Source organism: Zalophus californianus, chromosome 6, assembly GCF_009762305.2.
Source record: "Zalophus californianus isolate mZalCal1 chromosome 6, mZalCal1.pri.v2, whole genome shotgun sequence".
Classification (NCBI taxonomy): Eukaryota; Metazoa; Chordata; class Mammalia; order Carnivora; family Otariidae; genus Zalophus; species Zalophus californianus.
The window spans coordinates 45852594-45868080 of record NC_045600.1 but is presented as its reverse complement, the minus strand read 5'-3'; the positions used below and the strand labels follow the sequence as shown (position 1 = coordinate 45868080).

General features: G+C 36.7%; 2 protein-coding genes across 8 annotated transcripts in view; one reads left to right on the top strand and one right to left on the bottom strand.

Moving 5' to 3' along the window:
* Positions 1–1146, top strand: part of STYX (serine/threonine/tyrosine interacting protein) — a 42411-nt gene extending 41265 nt beyond the window's left edge. For all 5 annotated transcript variants that reach the window (XR_003515684.2, XR_003515685.2, XR_003515683.2 and 2 more), the window contains one exon: positions 1–1146. Coding sequence is in view for 2 of the 5 variants with exons in the window: in XM_027570052.2 (XP_027425853.1) it covers positions 1–47 (47 nt within the window). In the remaining 3 variants the exon portion in view is untranslated.
* Positions 1147–1287: 141 nt separating this feature from the next.
* On the bottom strand, positions 1288–14274 carry GNPNAT1 (glucosamine-phosphate N-acetyltransferase 1). 3 transcript variants are annotated; one of them, XM_027570056.2, is made up of 6 exons: positions 13958–14274; positions 8585–8752; positions 6955–7017; positions 5384–5511; positions 4143–4204; positions 1288–2488 (listed from the first exon to the last, which is right to left on the bottom strand). In XM_027570056.2, exons 2-6 carry the CDS (start codon positions 8736–8738, stop codon positions 2341–2343), a joined length of 555 nt encoding a protein of 184 aa, XP_027425857.1. In that variant the 5' UTR covers positions 8739–8752; positions 13958–14274; the 3' UTR covers positions 1288–2340. The 3 variants fall into 3 exon arrangements, with proteins under 3 accessions (XP_027425857.1, XP_027425856.1, XP_027425858.1); XM_027570055.2 differs by having other exon boundaries at positions 14048–14270; XM_027570057.2 differs by having other exon boundaries at positions 13869–13998.
* Positions 14275–15487: the final 1213 nt, after the last annotated feature.

Here is a 15487-nt window from a genome sequence, read left to right as displayed (position 1 = left end):
ATAAAAGTAACCCAGTTTTACTACCTCAGATTAAGAAGGATGAATGAACATTGGATGTTGAGAAGCACTAAGAGTATCTTCCAAAACTTTGTGGTCACACACACTCACACACACACACACACACTATGATCAGTCGTCCAGGCAAGACCTGAATTTTAGCTCGAGAATATTTCTGAGGATTAGTTGAACAGATTTGGAGTTGGAAGTGAGGGAATTCATGTCTGAAGGAAAGGGTATATAGGTCACCCACAGAGCAGCTTCTAAGAAGCCCATTAAAAAAAAATACTTCTTGCTTTCACAGTATCATCTTCCCTGTCAGCCTACCTACATACTATTTTTCATCAAATCCAAGATGCTATCACTGCACTGTTATTTTACATACCACTAAAAGGCAAAATATTGTTGAATAAACTGGCAAGCCACTGATCATAAAATGCATCCTGATTTCTAAAATGTTAGTGTAAAAATATGTGCATCTTAGAGTCTGGGAAATATAAATATACAAAATATGTGAGGCATGATAAAAATCACAGCTGTCACTTCATTCTACCTTTTCAAAAACAATGCTTTAAAATGTGAATATATAGTTTATATATTATGAAATGTTTTATGCAGCTTTTTCTGTACTCAAGTTTACTCAATATGGCTTAGAAAATTTCTGGCTAAAGCTAAATATAGATCACCATTTTGCTCAATGACACAATTTTTATTACTGTACTTTATAACTCTATTTCCTGTAGGAAGGATTTAAGAGAAGACCTTAAGGACACTAAAGGGATTTATTGAAATACTAACCTTGTAGACAGTTTTACTTCAAATTGTTCAGAAATGAGAAAGATAAAGCATTTAATTTTGCTTTCTGTTACGCTTATTCTTTTTATCATGGGTTTTAATCACTAGAATGTATCTAATAAAGCTACTGTCATGCTAAGGTTGTAGGACTCCTGAAATGGCAAAACTGGCTGAAAAGGCCAAAAGCAGTTTGTTGCTTTCACTAGAGACAGATCACTTCATATGCATAGGTCGTTAGCCGGTTAAGTAGTGCACCCTCTACTGGTGAAGGCTTTTTGTTGTTTTAGAAAGCCAACTTTAGCTTACGGGAAGGAGAGAAATCCTAACTAAATCCAGTTGAGGTAGGTGTGAATCAGAGGGATAAAAAGTGGTTGGTCTTTATCTTTCCAGTTAATTTTACAAAGCGTACACAAAACTGAAATGTTATGAACAAGGATGTGATCTAATAGTTCAGTTGAGAACTCAAGAAAAACAAAGACATTAGAATGCTAACAAAAGACTTCATCGTATTAACAGGTTTAATGTAACATGGAATGCAAAAGATTAGAACGATTAATAAAATATTGAATTCTTCAACTTAAAAAATAATTAAAATAAATAAAATCAAAACAAGATAGTGACCAGAATAATAGTACCATGACAATCACAGTAAATAGAAAAGCTTCCATCAGCATTTTAAGGATGTAACAAATGCAGTATGATACATATTTAAATATTCCACTCAGTTTTGTCATTTTTCATAAAAATGTTACTCAGAAGAAAGGCTTCAGACATCGATGATGAGAAATCAGAAATACGTAATGTACCAAGATTTGTTAATTGACTGTTAAAAAGTACCTTATATTTGCTCTTAGGTATTTTAAACAAATGAATAATTATATTTCACATATAAGGTGGTACCTTATCTGCATAAGAATTATATAAACTTCTGGATGTGCACTTAGATTGCTTTACTTTGAATCTCGTCACATTTTATAATTTTCATTTCTACTTTAAAAGGCTGACCAGGTTGTTTACCAATATAAAATTAGGATCAACAAATGTTGGACTGGACTACATTTAGTTACATCTTATCCAATTTCACATGATATGTGGAAAAAGGATACACTCCTAAGTGGTTTTTGGTGTTTCTTTGAAACAAAATATTCATTTTATGAATGTGATAACAGCCTTATTCATGGTATGTTTTTTTTTTACCACGTAGTACAGATAGCAGACACGTAACTCCTCACTACCTATACTCTAAATACAAAGAAATGAAGCCAAACTTTAGAAAAATACGATGCAAGAAAAGATTCAAGTTAAAAATATATTCCTTTGGTTAAAAATCATCCCCTTTATAATACTCATTTGTAATCTAAACTCACAGCATGTCCCACCAGCCCAAAGTAATCTTCTAAATGTCATTATATTTATTGTATTACAATTTTTTTTTCAATCCAGTATTTATGGAGGTCACTGGGTTGCAGCAACAAAGTATTTTAACTCTAGGAAGAGTATCGCCTTGTTGCATTAGCTCTTTTGACAAATGTCTTTCTTAAAATATTTTTACTTTAGAAACCTCCGACACATGTAGTTTTCTTCAGATACTGTATATCCAAACTTTTTATAGAAACCAACATTTTGTGGTAGACATTCAAGGGTAATCTTATAACAGTTCAGTTTCTTGCTTAGCAAAGTAAGGGTTGATAATAACCTGAAATTCAGAAGGGGGGGGAGCATAGAGCATTTGTTAATAAAAATGCATTTGAGTAACTTAATATGAATGAATCAAAATTACATAAATAACATCAAATTTATATTAGGAACAGGTTTAGAACATGACCTTTCTCACTGTATTCATTTAAATATTCAAATTGTGAGTGGAAAAGCATTTAATTCACCCAAAGCATTTTACTGTTTAGAAATATACTTTATCTAGTAATCACTAGTGCATTAATAAATAGGACAATACTAAATTCACCCTAAATCCTCTTTAAAAATAGGTTTAATATTAATGTTAACATTAAAGAGTGTCAATCTTTTAAAAAATATGGCCAAACTTTTAAATTTTTTTCCTAAATCTATTCAAACTACTTAGGAACAGTCAGCATTCCCACATGAAATGAGTAAATAATAGCTTTGTTCTTTATCATTTTAAAGCTAATATTTGTGAAAGCATATATCAGATTAACTCTGGATTGCTCTAATTAATATGAAATAGAAACAAAGTAAAAAAGGATACATTTTTCAAATCCTTAAAGAATCCAAACCCAGTATAAGAATGTGATTCTAGGGGTGCTTGGGTGGTTCAGTGTGGTAAGCGTCTGCCTTCAGCACAGGTCATGATCTCAGGGTCCTGGGATGGAGTCCCGCTTTGGGTTCCCTGCTCAGCGGGGAGTCTCCTCCTCCTTCTGCCCCTCCTGCTCTCTCTATCAAATAAAATCTTAAAAAAAAAAAATGGGCGCCTGGGTGGCTCAGTTGGTTAAGCGACTGCCTTCAGCTCAGGTCATGATCCTGGAGTCCCGGGATCGAGTTCCGCATCGGGCTCCCTGCTCAGCAGGGAGTCTGCTTCTCCCTCTGACCCTCTTCCCTCTCTTGTGCTCTCTCTCTCTCTCATTCTCTCTCAAATAAATAAATAAAATCTTTTAAAAAAAATGTGATTCTAACTGCCTTAGGGAGAAAAAAAACTAGAAAAAATCTATAAAAATTTGCCCAGAGGGTTTTCTCATGTTTGCATAGACTGAAAAGTTGGATCATTTTGAAGACAGAACATCTTGGCTGAAGTTATTAAATTATAAAAGATATGACAAAATTAAGTGAACTAGAATACTAAAAGCTGGTCTGTTTTGTTCACTGATGTATCCCAAATACCTTGAATAATATCTGGCACAGAGCAGGTACTTAATATTTGAGTGAATTCCTTAAAACTCAGAAGAGATGGTATTAAGAAGCAAGTTCTAGCTTATAAATGCATAGAGGATTATACAGGAAAAGCTATTTTAGTGTATGTTTCAAAAAAAAGAACATTTCCTTTGTTTTTAAATATGACTGGGAAACGGGTTAATCACTTGACTTAGCCAAAGTTTGTTTCCTACTAGTAGGAGAATACTGTTATTAAAAGTGGAAGTTAATAAAAATGTTACAGTCTATAAAACCGTATACTTCCAATTTCTAAACCTCATGATAAAACATATAAAACAATTTGTTTCTTCATTGAATTTAGTTTAAGCTACAGAGTCAGCCTAATTAATGACACCCAAAAAGAACTTCAAACAGGAAAACATCTTTTAACAAATATCTCAGGAAGAAACTATTACGCGAAACAGGAAAAGTATCTAACCAGGGATACCTTGTTTCTGCCTACTTACAGTTTGCCAAGCTGCTTCCCTCTGCATTCATCACTAACAACAACATCTTCTACTCTTCCTCTCTGAAAATATTTACAATGTTTAAAGAACTAGGCATGTAGTTTCGTTTTTAGCTAAATCAACAAGTGACATAATTCACTGATAAATGTTTTGTAAACGAACTTCAAAAACCAAAATGCAAGCCTTTTTTACTTACTATGGAGGAAATAATATAATGAATCAACTTATGACCTAATCGTGTTTTGTCTATATCCTAAATCTTCGCACCCCACTGTTGTTTTAAAGCAGATTTCAGAACCCACATCACCAAAATGTAATCTTGGCATATTCATACTACATCACCTTACTCCTTGCTTAATAGCAATTTCAAACATCCAAATACAATTTATTAATTTCTAGTAAAGAAACCCCACCAAAATTCATACTTCACAGAATACATTCCAAGTGTTCCTATCTTATTTTCACTGGATTACCTATGTTCTCATGTGAGTCACAAGTAGTGAAGGGGCAGTAAAATGTCACAATTAGAGAATACAGTTGACCCTCGAACAACATGGGTTTGAACTGCACAGGTCCACTTTATGCAGATATTTTTGATAAATATAATACTGTAAGTATATTTTCCTTATGTTTTATAACATTTTCTCTAGCTTTATTATAAAAATGCCATATACAATATACATAACATACAAAATATGTGTTAATCAACTGTTTATGTTGTTGGTAACACTTCCAGTAAACAGTAGGCTATTAGTAGTCTCGGGAGTCAAGTTACATGCAGATTTTTGACTGTAGGAAGGGGGGGGGGGGTGTCTGTCCTTAACTCCCAGGTTGTTCAAGGTCAATTATATTCTGAACCCTTTAACTCCTCGGAAATTGATGAGAATTTGTGTTGACCTATATACAAAGTATTGTTTAAAAAAAAATAGCATCAGGTATTCTAATCATTACTGCCAAATTTTATGATGCTGACTTGGTTTCTCTAGGATTATACCAAATCTGACACCTTACAGAAAAATTTTTAGCGAACAGTTCAGATTATTAATACATTTTCTTCCTCCTAACTTCCAGAAAACAATGGGAAAATGTTACTGATGATTTCTAAGAACTTTTTTCAGGGCAATACAGCTCTCATTTTACAATAAAATGCAGTGAGAAAATAGATTTGTCTAATGGAAACTCAAAGTCGGTTTTGCTAGAAAACACCTATTTTACTCATAAGCATTAATGTGAACACATACCTTAGCACAGGAATGGATGAATTTATGTTCTATTATCAGAGTTGCCGTGGCAACAATTTGTCCTAAGGTCACATCTTCCACAACTGTAACATAATAGTCTCCAGATTTCTTCATGTGCTCAAAAGATTCTGTGTATTAATTGGAAAAGTGTTATGTGGTAGACATTAAACTTTAGTAGGTGCCATAAAAATACTAGGATTAGCTTATTTCATTATTGAATATTTAAAGCTATTTCATCATGGTGATTTAAGAAAAAAATCATTAAATATTAATATTAAATGTAAAATATTAATAATTAATATTAATGACCAAGTGATTAAAACATCACCAATCATTATCAACGGAAATATGGTCTATACATTTTAAAAGTCTGCTAGCAAAGTACAAAAGCTATTACAGATGAACAGCACTTATAATACAAATTGTAGATGTTGCCACTTCTGTGACTAATGAATTTTAATATCTTCATTAAAGTCAATTTCTTTAACATTTACACTTGATATTTGAATAGAACAAAACTGCAGATTTTAGTAAGAATGTTTACATGGCTCCATTCTGTAATTTTTAATCTTCTGGCTTCAAAATATTTTGACAAAGTTTTCAGTTTTCCCTTTGTGACCTGAAGTGTTTAATGACTCCATGACTTGCTTTTTAAGAAACAGAGTCCTCAGTTTTGCCTGTTTTGAAAGCACCTTGTGAAGTAGGTGAAAAATGTCCCCATTTCTAAGTAATCATCCCAAAGTCACATAGAATAGGAGCAAAGATGGAATACTTTCCTCTCAAATTGATTTTTAGTACTTAAATTGCCAAAATAATGGGTTTCTCATCTAATCTGATATGCATGCAAACGAATTCAGGAATAAAACTGAGCCTAATTTTCTCACATATTGTTTATTTCCATAGTCTTGTTCTAGATAGGGTTCTGGAGGGGAAAGAAAGAAATTCAATGAAGGAAAACAATGAGAATCAGAAAATGGTGATCTTCATCTTGGGGGAGGGTCAGATAGAGTACAAAACAAAATTACCTAGTGAAGGAAATGAAGAAATTATAGAAAACAGGAGGATAGTGTTAGAGCACTGGATGGAATCAGGAAGGTTCTAGTCTTTTCCTTACTAATAACTACTTGTGATCTTAAGTCATTTGACCTCTCTGGACTTCCATTCTCTCATATGTATAAAAAAGGGGGGGGTGAACTATAAATTCGAAGATACCGTTGATCTTAAAATTCAATATAAACAAATTTAGAACATAATTTCTTACCCTTTTTTATTTGGTGATGAAATTTCCATGAATAACCTAACCACATGAAAAATACTACAATATAAAACAATCTAGAACTGCCACCTAGCTACAGTAATTATCTGAAAGTCAGGTATTTTGTAAAACATGATAATTACTACACTTGGATTCTAGAAGACGTTAGCCACATTAAACATTTAAATAATAGCTAAGTGTATGAATAATTTCCAGCTATTTGAACAAAAAACACAAGGAGACACTGAACATAGCTCCAAATGAAAAATCTGTTTCCCTTTATTTTTCATTCAGGAAAAGAGGCTGTAGTACTTACTCATAAATTGTTCAGGGTTGACAACTCCAGTCTCTGTCAGTTGACCTAGTACCTTAAAAAAACCTAGTTTTGAAAAACAGATTTCAAATTATGAGAAGACCAAATAAAAGATCTATCAAAAAAGCAATGTGTGAAGCTGGTGGGGTTATGGACACTTGTTTTCAAAAACTTTCTGTAATCATTTTAAAATTAATTTTATTATTTAAAAAGATTAAACTGAAACCTGTTCTTTCTATAATCACTACATAAAACAATAGGTTCTACCAATGTTTTTGCCTACATGAGATTTTTGGAATAGTGTAGATCTTAATGATTCAAGATTTATAAAACCAGCAAGTATGTAACTTGCATTCAGTTTGATGCAGGGAATGCCAAATTTTCCCAAATACATGCTTTGGTGCAAGATTATTATGGCCAAATATGGTAATTTTTTAAAAATATATATAATATTGTTGAGACTAATTTTTAAAGATTCCTGATTAATTTCATTAATGTTAAATTAATGTGAACATTTTAGAACTTTAAGAATCTTAATTCTTACACACTGAATAGTTTGGCCTAAATTAGTTTCTTTAGATTTCCTACCAAAAAGAAAATGAAAAAGGTATTTTTTTTATTACAAAAATGAAAAAGCTGATTTTGTATTAAAGAAATCATCTGGAGAATTTAGACATTAAAAAAAGAAATATGTAAACAAAACCTTTGCAACTTATCCAAGGCATATTATCTCTACCCTCATTCCCCATCCAGCTTCTTAGAGAAGATTTTTCCTTATGTGCCATTATAGATGATAATTTTACCCTTATGAAAAGTCTTTTTGGATTCTTAATTAGGAAGGAGTACTGTTGTACTTAAGTCATTTGAAATATTTCACAGTAATACCTGGTCTTAGCCATGATGGTGTGTGGGTGGGTGGGTGGGTGGGTGGGTGGGTGTGTGTGTGTGTGGGTGTGTGTGTGTGTATTAGAATTGTCTCACTTTAAAATTAAGTACAAAGGGGCACGTGTGTGTGTGTGTGTGTGTGTGTGTGTGTGTGTGTGTGTGTGTATTAGAATTGTCTCACTTTAAAATTAAGTACAAAGGGGCACCTGGCTAGCTCAGTTGGTGGAGCATGCGACTTGATATCGGGGTCATGAGTTCGAGCTCCATATTGGGTGTAGAGCTTACTTCAAAATAAATAAAATCTTTTAAAATAATTAAGTACAAAAAATAATTCAAAAGTCAAACATTATTTTTTAAAATTATCAGCACCATCATGTTTCTGGAGAAAATAGAATGCCAATTACAGTTGACCCTTGAATAACACAGGATTGAACTATATGGGTCCACTTTTTTTTTTCAATAAATACATTACAGTACTGTTAATAAAGGTTCTCTTCCTTATGATTTTAGTAACATTCTCTTTTCTCTAGCTTACTTTAAGAATACAGTATATAACACATACAACATGTTAATCAACTATTTCTGTTATTGGCAAGGCTTCCAGTCAACAGTAAGCTATCAAGTGTTTGGCGAATCAAAGTTTATACACAGATTTTCAATGCACAGGGGTCAGTCAGTGCCCCTAACCCCCATGTTGTCAAGGACCAACTGTGTAATTCTAACCAGGATTTATAAACTGAGTCCCTACCTCTATTTAAGTCAGCAGTACAAAGGGGCCTCAAAACCAAACCTTCTCCAGGATGTGTTGGGGAAATGGCTGGAGAAAAGGTAGCTGTGTTCTGGCTCCAGTCCACTTCTTTGAGTAGACTTGGGTCAAACATAGGAGTTTCATCAGGTTTCATCTTTGCAGTAAGGTCTAAAATACAATTTTAAATGGTAAGGCATTTTAATATGGAATTAGGATCAGCGAGAAATTTTATTACTTAATAAAAATTAACACATATGCAAGATAATTCATTCTATCCTGAATCTAACATAAATGCCACAACCACAGATAAATAGAAAACTCACAGTGAACATCAGATAGTAAACAAGTGACTGACTTTGTAAGTTTTAAACTAAAAACCATATTTCCAGCAAGTATTTTAGAAACATTTTTCTTGGGGCACCTGGGTGGCTCAGTGGTTGAGCGACCAACTCTTGGCTTCTGCTTGGGTCATGATCTCAAGGGTCGTGAGATCGAGCTAGTGCTGGGCTCTGTGCCGGGCGGAATCTGCTGGAGATTCTGTCTCTCAGACCGTCCCCACACGGACGTGCGTGCTCCAAAATAAATAAATGAATAAAATCTTAAAAGTAAAACATTTTTCCTATGGGTTGGTGCTAGCATAGCACTGTGAATAGCTGACTTAACATGAGCTTTTACTTTTTTTTTCATTATTGGGTTTTATTATTGGGCTCCAAAATTATTTGTTGGTGGTCTTACCACTAAGACTTACTGGGTATGTTACTTGTTTATATGAACCATGAAAAGAAGATAATTGATTAACTGGCTTAGATTACTTACTCTCCACGTTCATTGTAATATTTGGTCTTAGCTATGACAGATTTGTATTAAAGGTATCTGTTGGATTTTATTTCCACACCAGATTTTCTAAAAATCTATAATGTAAGTTTCTCAGCTGCATTTAGGCAGCTTAAGAATAGCCAGTGTTTTTCATACTATAATAAAAGGGTCATTTATGGTACTGTCCTCTTTTTTGAACATTCAGAAATGGGCAGATTCTTACTTACTAGGTGTAGTCTAATAAAACAGACTAAATAACAAATGTAAGGATAGAATAAAGCATAAAAATGGGAGCAGCGGCATGTCTGTGGAACAGACTTGCTAGAACAGGGTCTTCCTAACTAACAACTGTTACGAGACTGTAAAGCAACCCCCCCTAACATCCATTTCTATCTCTTTACCCAGTTAAAGAAACTATTCTATTTGATACCTGCTTCTAGCGCTTCTTTGAAACAAAGAATTTAAAGATATATATCCATAACATTACCATAAAACAATGAAACAAATAGGAAAAATTAAAGTCCATTTAATGACAACGGTTTTCCCTATAACCCCACCCCCATTATGTTCCCTATTTCCTAAGTCACAATATGCTTAAGGGCAATCCTTAACGTTTCCTTAAAGGTCAATTCAACTCCTGCCTGTGGAACCTGACACAACCCTATAGGACACAACCCTATAGGTAATGCTGCACTGTAGTAGAGGCTTTGGGACGGTAGCGTGATGTAGTAACAGAAGTTAAAATTTGTTTAGCACTTATGATGGATCAGGCATTGTTCAAAGAACCTTACACATTACTAATTCATTTACTTCAACAATCTCATAGGATAGGGATGATTATTAGCTCTATTTTAAGAGATGAGGAAATGCAGGCAACACATGGTAAGTAACCTGCCCAAGATCACAAAATTAGTGGAGCCAGGATTTAAACCTAAGACAGAAAAGAGCATGAGCTCTGGAGTCAAAGCTGGTGTTCAAATGTCAAATGTGATTGTGGCTAATGTCAACTCTGACAATCTGTTTCCTCATTTGTAAAATGGAGATGAAATTATTAGAAAGATGAAATGAATTATTATATACAGCACTTAACAGTGCCTGGCACACTGCCAAGTGCTCATATTTTAGTTAGCAATAATTAAAAATTCATGTTTATAAATTTTTGTTAATATTTTTCATCATTAAATTAATTCATGAGTCAGGCACTGTGCTGGGTACAGGGGCCGCAAAAAGGATGACAAGTTATCTATATCTTTATGTTAAACTGAAACTTTCTTGGATAGGAAAGAAAAAATTAAAAAAAAAATCATAGTTTATTATGTAGAATACCAAAGGGCTTTTTTTCCCCCCTCAAAAAGGACTCAAATATGTTATGCCATAAACACTATCCCTGGTTCTAAGACTAATAAGGAAATAAATTGTAATGATTAACAAACATATCAGATTTAACCAGCTTACAGTCCACTTGAAACAGATTTTTTTATAGGTTAATTTTAATGCATGCATTTTACTGTCTGTCCCTGATAACTGGATCCCTGAGGCTTTTGGGTTTACACTCATCTCAAAGATGAGATGAGTAACATCATTATAACAACACTGTTTTTTGGATATGCAAACAAACAGGCTAAATATTTATTAACAAAGTAAAACGTATATATTAAATACAGAAGCCAGAGAGTTAAAAATTTAGTTCCTCAGGGAAACACACTATTTAAACAGTTTGATGATCATTTTATTTAACATACAGTTGTAACCATGAAATTTAAAGAAAGCTCAAAAGGGAATTTAGATGAACATTAGAACAATTTAAAGTTAACTAGATTACTTTTTCCTTTAAAGACGCCCAAGTTTACAACAGAATATAGCCTAGAGAACACAAAATACAGTTAATAATTTCCAAGACAGAAAGGGGAGAGGAGGTACACAGGAGAATTAGGATTACGAAGCCTTTAACTAATGAATTTTCAACAGTAAATACTACTATTTTCCTATGCTTTTCTTTAATCAGATGGTCCTATTCCATGAATGATCAAAAAAATAATAGTGGCTAAAATTTATGGAGTGCTTTGTATTTGTTAACTCATAAAAATACAATGAAAGGTCTGTCATTATTATCCCCATTTTACAGACCAGGAAGCAGGCACAGTAATTTGCTCAAGGTAACAGAGCCAGCCAATAAGGAAGAGTTAGGATTCAAAACCAGGCAAGACAGCCAGCTTCAAGGGCACTGGACCTGTGCAGTTGCCCAAGGCCCCGCACCTGGTTCTACTTTCTGCTGCCACTGTTCTGAAATTCTTAATTTTTCAACATAGAGCCCTCCATTTGCGTTTTGCACGGGTTACCACATTATGCAGTCATTCTCCTGCGTGGCTACAGATTCTATCCTCTTAGTACTGAAGATGCACTAGTGAAGATGAATTCCCTACTTCATTATACAAGTTAAAAATTTAGATAAAAGCAACACTTATAAACTGTATTTGGAAAATAAAGAGTATGAGATATGTCAAAATACAGAAAACAAAGCATTCTGAATAGAAATAAAAATCCATTAACCAGGCAATCAGAAATTAAAATCAAAATGTTTTTATGACCTATTTTACAAAACAAAGCCATACCTAAAGTTACTTTCCTTTATCTTACTCCATCCCCATTAAGTAAAATTCTGCTGGTGCCCAATATGCTGAGAAAGTTAAAATAGGATGTGATTTGATACCAAATTTCAAAAGATTTTAGAAAGGAATGAAATAAATTTGGTTTACAAAAGAGTATTTTAGCATCTTAAGGTGCCCACGGTACTGCAAAACCAGGAAATTTCAGTAAATAGAATTGCAATTGTTTGAGGCTAAGTATCATTATCACTGGGGTGACTGATTTTAAAAAGTAAACCCTAGGGTCACCTGGCTCAGGTCATGATACCAGGGTCCTGGGATCAAGCCCTGCAAGGAGCCCTGCTCAGGTGGGAGTCTGCTTCTCCCTCTCCCGTTCCCCCTTCTGCTCTGTCAAATAAATAAAATCTTCAAAAAAAATAAAAAATAAACCCTAACCCTCCCTAAATATTTCTCCAGAACTTTTCAATTTAACTGCCAAGTTAGCACGCATTTACAAGGCCCATACATGCCTTACAGCCCAAAGAGTGCCTAGTGAATGAATAACAAATGGTATAAGACTTACTTGAAGGTCACATTTCAGAAAATCCAAAAGAAGAAAGATTCCCAAATTGCCACAAGTGATATCACAAAAACCATACACCAAACTCATTTTTACTAGGATGATCAGGTTTTCATTCAGTTGACTACTCTTTGGACACAATTTCAACAATTTGGTTTCCCAGCTTCTACAGCACACTAAAATACAAATAGGGAGGAGGTGCTGCCAGAAGCAAGCAACTGAGAGCAACAAGTAATAATAGACACTGGGAATGAAAATTTTAAAAAGCATAATCCAAGGCCAAGACTAAACTGCTTAACATACGTTGAGAGTCACTGGGCCATCACTACATTACTTCAGTACATGATGAACGGGGGAAAGTTTGCTGTTTGAGACTTTAGGGTTTGTCTACATACATTTCATGACAATTTGAGTAATTGACAAATTTTTTAATCTAAAGAACACTTTATTTGCGGATTTAACAGGCCTGGCCATATTTATTAAACTAGGCAATTATACTTGAGAATTTTAAAAAGTATTTTCTGATCATTTGATCCGTATAATCTGGCATTATTCCCAGACTACCGATTAGGAAACTGGAGCATATGGAGCCCCAAGGTAACACAGCAATGAGTGAATTGGGACTAGAATCCTATCTTGTTTTCCCATCTTGAGCTCTAAAGTACCATACTCAACGGACACCAATCTTTACATCATCGCACCAGACAGGTAGCTCTGATTCTAAAAAATGTCAGCGAATTCTGCCTAAATAGAACTGATCTAAATGATTTCTTGAGATCCATTCTAAGATTGGTTCATGAGTGTATAACCTAACAAAACTAATTCCATAATCGCCCATTTCACTTTTGTACGAAATTTTAAGAGTTCGGCTTACATAAACATCAGCTCCTCTTATAAAGGAAATCATAGTGTCTAGGGGTACAAGCCCCGGGAAAAGAGACAAAGGATGTCCCTCCTTCCTGCAGTGAAAGCCCCAATTAGTCAGTGCAGGATGTGATCTTCGGAGCAGGAGCATGTCCTCATGCGGCTCCCGACCGCCGTGGGGTGCACCTCGGAAAGGAACGGGTAAAAGGGGGGTCGGGGCATTTGTGCCTGTTCCAAACCGATGGCAGCAGAGACTGAGCAACTGTCTCGATCCTCCACGCTAAAGCCTGCTGAGCGAAGAGTTAGTTTCGACCCCAGTCCCTGCTCCCGCAGCCCTGTACGACTGGACCACTGGCCCCATCCCCAACCTCTCTCTGCTCCAGGCGCGTGTCCGCTCAACTTGCTCGGAACCGCGCTCTACAACCACATGTGCACCCACCTGGCCAAGCTAAATGCGCGGCTCCCGGAACAGAGACCTCCCACCCGGGCCTAGCCCGCCTCGCCCGGGGGCAGCAGTCACAGTCACACCTGTTTGATAAATGTGCAGGCAGGACCGCGACGGTCCCCAGGACACCCGGCGCGCCCCGCTCTCGCTCCCCGGCCCCCAGCCTCCCTCACCCGTGGAGGCCTCGCGGTCGACGTTCCTCTCCAGGCCCGTCGGACTCTCACCCACCCCGGTACACAGTACCAGATCCGGATCCGGCTTCAGCGCCAGCCCCACCTCCTCCGCTACCTCCCGAGCCACGGTTGCCGTCGCGGCCGCCGCTACGCGAGCCGCGACCAGGACGTGGCAGCGCCAACGCCTCCGCCCCACCCCGGGCCGCTTACGCAGGGCCGCGCGCAGGCGGGCGGAGGCGCTCCGGGGGCGGGGGGCGAGGGGCGGGCCGGGGCGGGGCCTGCGGCGGGCTCCCGCACGTGGGGCGCGGCGAGGACCGCCCCCGCGGGGACTCCGCCTCCCGGCGGGGCGAGGCCGCACCCGGGCTGGTTCCCTGCGGCGTTGCCCACCGCGTCCGGCTCTCCGCTTCTCTGGAAATTACTCAGTTTAGGAGTCAGCGAAGCAGTGCAAGTGCTGATAGTGTGGGCCTCTTTCATTTTCGGAAGCCGGACGTTCGGCCTCTTACCCTCTTCGGTTGCCCCTTGTGGCCCTCTTTTAATATTCCATTTAATTAGGACTTCGGCGGCTCACTGGCAGCTGGAAGCTCCTCTTCCCCAGTTTTCTGAGTCACCTCCATGAAGCGGGGCCACTACACTCCTTTCAAATCCTTTTTGGATGAACCATCGGGTTGAGGCACTGGTTCTCAGCTGTGGCGGGTTTGCCTCCCAGGGGACAGCTGGCAATGTCTGGAGCTTTTTCAGCCTCATGTCTGTGGGAAAGGTGTCACTGGCGTCTCTCCAGATTGACAGAGGGTAGAGGTGGGGAGAGACCAGGTACACTGTTAAACATCTTGAAACACACAGGACAGGGCCCCACAACAACGTTTCAGTCTGGTCCGAAATGTCAGTACTGCTGAGGTGGAGAAACCCTGGGTTAGGACAAGAAAAAATGACTTTTCTCTGAGCTACCATTTCCAAAACACACGTCCTCATTTTACAGATTAGGAAACCGAGGTTCAGAGACGTTAAGTAATTTACCGAAGTCACAGAGCTCATAGCTCCCATTCCTTGCCTTATGCCATAAATTTCAACTTACTGAAATTGCAAAGTATTTTATTCTTAATACTGTTCAATGAACACCGTATATAGTCTGCCAGGAATTATATTTTCTGCTTATCTGTGAGATTTAAATTCCAGTTAACACTTTTACTGGTTCATGCGTTCTCACACCTTCAAACAGCAGGGAGGCTGATGGCATCCACATTTCTGTAACCATCCTTCCTTTTACCCTTTTGCGTAGGAAGGTTTGTATAAGACATAAAAAGAAATAAACACCACAAATACTAAGAAACATACAGCTTTGTTTCCTTATCACAGTGTGGCCCTATGTTTTCAATGAGTTTCTTCTGAGCAACAGAATCCTGTAAATTTTATAATTTAGCAAAAAGTAAAGCAATCGTTTAT